Source organism: Sander vitreus, chromosome 4 (genome assembly GCF_031162955.1).
Source record: "Sander vitreus isolate 19-12246 chromosome 4, sanVit1, whole genome shotgun sequence".
Taxonomy (NCBI): domain Eukaryota; kingdom Metazoa; phylum Chordata; class Actinopteri; order Perciformes; family Percidae; genus Sander; species Sander vitreus.
The window spans coordinates 1,115,001-1,121,932 of NC_135858.1; the positions used below are offsets into that span (position 1 = coordinate 1,115,001).

Sequence of the window (6,932 nt, forward strand, 5' to 3'; positions counted from 1 at the left end):
GACTAAAAAGTAGTAAATAAAATGGCCTGAAATTATGTTTAAATATATAAATCACTATTTTAATTCTACAAGTTATTTAGGTTTTAGACTTCCAACTAGTAGCAGAACAATCTGATGTAGTTTAGCAGTTCCAGTCTTAATATAATAACATGGCTGACACCTGTATGTTTGCCAATCTGACGGCGTATACAACATTTGTGTGTCAGTGATTTTGTCATATCGCTTAGGTAGCACTTACATAACTACACCTTAAATATCTCAGGATGCATTAGACCATTGTGGACAATAACTACGTTTTCATGCACATAATATTCCATTTTTTTGCTCTTATTCCGAAGTGACGATACTCCGACTAAGCCGTTTACACGGCTAATGAAAGAGAATATTCCCGTTTACATGTACGATTGTATCAATGTTTCCCAGCGGTGGTGGACTTGCTGGACCGTGTGAACACAGCGTGCCTCTTTCATTCCCTCAACCAGCTTCTTGAAAAGGTCGGCGTAGCGATGTGTGCTCATATCCAAAAACCTGTTGATATCTGAGTCTCTGATAATGTTTAAAAGTAGCTGCGTTTCTCCTTCTTATCGGGTCCGCAGTCCTGCAAACTGTTGCCTGGTTGGTTTGTGTACAGCAACCATAGCAACACACAGAGCTGACCTTTCTATGGGCCCCTCCCCGCGGCCACAGCTATTCATTCTAGCATGTTTTTGGGCCCTCCTCACATGAGGGCCCTGGGTACTCAGTCCCCTTTTCTCCCCAGTCCGACACCCCCTGCCTGTGGTTAAAACCCCTGATTGAGACGCAGATTCTGAATGCGCTGTATACATGTCCAAAGAATGCCTCTAAAACCAGAATAATACCGGAACATCCCACATATCTTAATCGGAAAATGCTATACTCGGGAAAAAGGCATTATTTGGAATATCTAACCGGATTATGCTGTTTAAGTGACATGAATCAAATGTCAATAGTGGAATATTACTGTGCATGTAAGCATACTCAATGTTGCAAATCAAGACTTTATGGGAATATTGGATTTTTACCTTTACAATGAAATAATGTGCCTAAAAGCAGACATTACCTTCTGTTTATTTCATCCATTAGACTAACAATTTCTCAATTGATTTTCCAGCAAATGTATTGTTTTATAATATACATGGATATCACAACGTAAAATATAATAACGTATGGATTATTTTCATATAACCCACCCTTACTACCACATATATTGAAACCCATCTCAATCATCTCTTACCTGCATCATCAGACTCGTTGAATTGTGAGTAGTTCACCACTTTCCTGTTCCTGTGAAGAAGTATACACACTGGATCAAATGACATATCACATTACATTTACACAGGACAACGTTACTTCACTGCCCACACCTGCTATTAGACATCATGTCAATGGGTGCTGAGGGGGGGGGGAGCAACAAAGATAGTCGATCACGTCTAGCAATTCAACAGCCACAAGTCAGCATACAGTTAGTGTATGTATTGTATTATATGGCTTGAGAAGCCACAAACAGCCTCCAGCACTGAAGCAGGCACTGGTCAGCCTTCTACAGTTTCCAAGACTAATTTGGCAAAGTGTATGAGGGAGGCCTCAGGTGATAGCAGCCATCAGGTGACGCACACCTCTAGAAGCTAAAACTAGGGCTGCTCGATTATGGAAACAAATATAATCACAGTTATTTCAGTCAATGTTGAAATCACGATAATTGAACATGATTACTCGTTGACTTCTGGAAAGATGTTGCAGTTATTCAGAACACAAGAGAAAATAAGACATTACTTGCAAAAGGTAATGAGCTAAATAATGGTTTCTTGATTATTCTGTTTTTTGTGATCATTGGGAGCCAAAATCATAATCACGATTACATTTCAGTTAACTGCACAGCCCGACTTAAAAAGGTCCAGTGTGTAGGAATGTCTCCCGTCTAGCGTTGAGATCGTATATCAATCAACTCTCTCGCGCCACGCAGTTCAAAGTACGTATTACAGCTACGGTAGCCTTCACGCTTCAAGAAGCCGGTCTCTTGCTCTTTTCAATCTCCTTTTTCTTTTTCTGGGCGAAGAAGAAGAAGACTCCTGTTCCTGAAATATGGATTTTGAATACGTGTTGGTCCTCCGTGTTTCCTTCTTCAAACTAGCCGGGGGCCGGGAAGCTACGATACCTGTTAGCAGCATTAGCAGCAGCTGAGTTTATCATGTGACAGAGAAAACGTGAAAGGTGGAGCAGTATGTCCTGTATGTCACACACACACACACACACACACACACACACACACACACACACACACACACACACACACACGTTGCATTTCAAGCTAAAAGGAATACTTGGAATTGATGGTGGAGGTAAATATTCATGAAAAGGACATGGTTGTGAACGGGCAACACAGATATTGATAATGAACAACTAAACACGTTACACACTGGACCTTTAAAACCACAATTTAACCCTTAATGGCCCATTTTGTTTCCCTCCGACTGGTTTCCTAGGGTCATAATACGTGTACAACCTCAACCCTGGTATGCTCAATCAAGTCATAGACATTATTTTTGTATATATGCTGCAGGGATGTCACATTAATGTATAAACTGGTATATTACTATAAAGACAAAAGAAACAAATGGAACAAATTGAATCTCACAAAATGTCTGTGTAATGGCAGCTGTGACATTAATGAGCAGGTGAGGAGGAGGAGAATGAAGAGAAAGAGAGACAACATTGGCTATTTTGGCCTTTTGCGGGGTTATGGCTGCAGACTCCCTGCAGAGGTCTGTGTGGATGTTTTTAATGTTACTGTCTGTGTCTAGGGGATGACTCCCACAGAGCATAATTGTGACAAATGTCGATGTAGACTGACGTAAAAGTCGCATCAAACCCGCTAGGGCTGCAACTAACGATTATTTTCATAGTCGATTAATCTGTCGATTATTTTCTCGATTAATCCATTAGTTGTTTGATCTATAAAATGTCAAAACATGGTGAAAAATGTGGATCGGTGTTTCCCAAAGCCCGAGAGGACGTCCTCAAATGTCTTGTTTTGTCCCAAACTCAAAGATATTCAGTTTACTGTCACAGAGGAGAGAAGAAACCAGAAGACAGTCACATTTAACAAGCTGGAATCAGAGAAATCTTATTTCTTTTAATAAAAAAAATGATGAACAATTAATCGATTATCTAAATAGTTGGCGACACTGTACTTCTGAAGGAGTCTGACCTGGTCACTTGACCCCAAAAAATGTGATTTGGACCACTATTGCCTGCACACACAGGGCTAAATGACCTGCAAAACACACACGACTGCTGTTGGTTTGTGACCAGGAGCTCAATGTTCAGTTCTGGTCGATGATTTAGATGGTTTTATAAGTTTCAGATATCAGAAGGGAAGGTCCACTTATTTCTCTAATTCAAGTGGGGGTCCCGAAATATATATTTAAGTAAGTAAAGTTAATTTATATAGCAGTTATCACAGACAGAGTCACAAAGTGCTTCACAGGCTACATAAATATGAATCACAAAGAGATGAAATACATAGTAATACGGTCAACAATGTGGCTAAACGAACGCCTGACTAAAAAGATGCGTCTTTAAAAAAATATATATATCTCAACAGAGGCCACTACGTTTAAATAAACGCATTAATCTCACCCCTCCACATAGTTCATACAGCCCTTGTGTGCCTGTCGCAATATGAAATAACTCAATTAATCGCATGATAAATAAAAATGAGCTGGATCATTTTCATCGCGGCTGGAAAAATTTCCATTTTATTTCTTGTTTTTGGTTTTATTCCAGTGCATGCTTTGTTAACAGGTTGTTTTGTTCATTTATTGTGGATATTTAAAATGTCTTCCAGTTCCAGTGTTAAATAGTCTTTAGAAACAGAAGTGTATTGATTTTTGAAAAGGTGTACCTGCATTATTATGCCATTATCATTATATTAGATGAAAATGGTCTCATTAAAAATAACTCAATGTTCCCTCAAAGAAAGAAAGAACAGCTCCGAGTCCTTCAGATGACGTGAAACGGCGAGATTTCAAGGATTCACTTTTAAATTAGATCTGATTGCATAAAATGACTTCTAATCAACTTGAAGTGAGTTTTAATTCGTGTTAAAAAAAGGGGCCTAGAGATACCCCATGCTTTTGTAATCACGGTGGGGATCTTGCATTGGGGGGTGTGGTGACTTTTTGTAGTTCTCCGCCTTCCTCTGACATCAGCCAGTAGTGTTCATTTATTGCCAGCACTAAAAATGTAAATCTGCTCTCACCAATTCACATTTTCGGTGATTAATACACCATTTTCTATTGTTCTGAACCGACAAAAATGTTCTTAATGCAACGAAATGCGATATAAGAGGACTACAACATCGACATGGCTAATCTGCGCGGCAACAAGATCAAATCCCGAGGCCAAACCTCTACCTCCGGTAGTTTTTTTTTTTTTTGGTGGGGGGGTGTTAGCGTTTTAGAGCCTCCCCTGGATGAATGGGTAGCCATATTCGCATTCTCAATCAGAGAGGGAAACATTATCAGGCCTAGCATAAGTGAGCCGAAAAACGCAGCTAGCTAGCTGGTTAAATCACACCGCCTAATTTTCCGCTCGGCCTACAGAACGTTAGCAACATACAGAACGTTAGCAACATACGGAACGTTAGCAACATACGGAACGTTAGCAACATACAGAACGTTAGCAACATACGGAACGTTAGCAACATACGGAACGTTAGCAACATACAGAACGTTAGCAACCGTTGGCAGTTAACCGTTAACAATGCACATCATGGATTCGTTTCAAAGCATGATAGACACGACACAGCGGCGGTAGCTCCACAAGACACACACACACACACACACACACATATATATATATACACACACACACACACACACACACACACACACATACATATACACACACACGAGACATGGCGAGCCGTCCACACCGCTGGGATCCATGTTAGAAAGGAGGGTACACACACAAGAAGGGAAGCACACACGCACACGTTCCCATTATTTTTTCATGAAATAAACAAATTCCCAGCTTATAAAACACAGCACGAGACGTGCATGTTATCTGCGAAGGGTGCCAGCGCTGTGTCGTTATTAACTTACGGAGAGCAGAGGACAGGATTAGCACACTTACCGAACTGGTCTTGACATTTTGCAGGAATACTGTAGAGGTTAAGGATGTAAGAAAGGGGGGAGAAGAAAAAAAGCACAGGGAAAAAAAGAAATATAGATTCCCGCTCTGCAAAACACCGAGGGGAGCGAGGTTGGCGCACAACTCCACCGTCCGAGCTAGCGCGTGAAAATAAAAGTACGGCAGCGACTTGTCCTCCAAACGCAAATATTCTTAATTTTTTTACCTTCAGCTACTCAAAATGGTGAATAAAACAAACTGAAACTGCAGCCTGTGTGCAACCGAACCCCGCGGCCTTGAGGGGGTGGGTCCTCAAAGACAAGCACCGCCCCTACGGAGCCCTGAGAGGAGCAGCGCGGCAGCCCGCTCTTCTCATTGGCTGATTTGAACGACGAATCTCCTCTGTATTGGATACTTTTGCTGCACGTTAGAACACTTTTAGCATACAGTTCCCCGCCTCCGTTAGCAGGCTTGGTTGAGTTAGCACTGTTAAGAAAACAAAAAGAGGCCCTCAGGTTGGATGCAAGTTGAATTTAGTGTGGGTCCCAAAAGACCATAAATCAACATTGCAATTAGAGGTTACAACGTGCACAAACATCATGTATATATAATGATATAATATAATATATTTTAGGAATCAGATTGACTGTGGTATTGCTGATACTGAGACTAACCGTCTTCCGTCTACCTGGCAGACAGCTGCAGCATGAGATGCAGGTAGAAAACAGTTGCATCTAAAGCATTTTACAAAAGCCTACAAAATACAGTTACAGGTTATACAGTTTATGTCTGTGGTATATGTCATTAGGCCTGGGTTAAAATAATCTCAACAAATGACTGATCTGAGTCATGAGTGCTCTGACATCGATTAATAAAATCCAGGAATTGATCTTTTAATAGTATGCCTTTTCACCATGAATGTAGAAGTAAAAAGTACGTTAAACATGAAAATGTTATGTAAACATTAACCTGGTGAGGTATGAAACATATTTAAGGGTTGCTTCTTGCTTGTAAAATGTACAGCACAAGTTCTCTGAGAATCGGTGTAATATCCAAGCAAAATATATTATTGTAACTGGAATTCCCTTAACCTTATTGATAAAGAATCAAATCAGAAATGTAATCAAATTGGGACCTTGTGAATCAGAATCAAATCAATTTGGGAAATCATTGGCGATGCCCAGCCCTATTATTACACCTATCTTTATATTATATTAGTTTTTGGGCTTGTCTGCCTTTATTTGACAGGACAGCTAGATGAGAAAGGGGAGAGAGAGATAGAGAGGGGGAAGACATGCAGGAAATCGTCAGCAGGTCGGATTCGAACGCTGGACCTCTGCGTCGAGTCATAAACCTCCAAGCACATGTGCGCCTGCGCCACCCACCGAGCCAACCTGGCCACATTTCCTCAAATCATTACGCAAAATGCCCCTATAGTGCTGACCCCTTTTCCCTTATACCACTTTCAGACCTATAAACCTACCCACAATAATCCAGACCAACTGTGTTTTCAGTTGGTAGATGGTTCAACATTTATTCAGGCCTGGCTTGGCTTCACAAACGTCTTCCTGGTCTGGGTTTAATGCTGGAAAGGGGGAACTAAAAGGCAAACAGGAGTTTGTATGCAATAACTTTAATATTAATATAAATATTAATATATGGTACTGTACAGTAGCCTGGTCCTACCAGACTCTGGTACACTAGCCTGGTCCTACCAGACTCTGGTACACTAGCCTGGTCCTACCAGACTCTGGTACACTAGCCTGGTCCTACCAGAC

The 6,932-nt window shown here is 40.9% G+C and overlaps 1 protein-coding gene across 1 annotated transcript in view; it reads right to left on the reverse strand.

Annotated features, from left to right (window-relative positions):
* The window catches only part of nucks1a (nuclear casein kinase and cyclin-dependent kinase substrate 1a), a 17,527-nt gene extending 12,067 nt beyond the window's left edge, over window positions 1-5,460 (reverse strand). The window contains exons 1-2 of the mRNA XM_078247650.1: window positions 5,158-5,460; window positions 1,256-1,305 (exon numbers count right to left, since the gene is read on the reverse strand). Of these exons, the coding sequence (XP_078103776.1) occupies window positions 1,256-1,305; window positions 5,158-5,174 (67 nt within the window). The 5' untranslated portion in view covers window positions 5,175-5,460. The remainder of the gene's footprint in view (window positions 1-1,255; window positions 1,306-5,157) is intronic.
* Window positions 5,461-6,932: the final 1,472 nt, after the last annotated feature.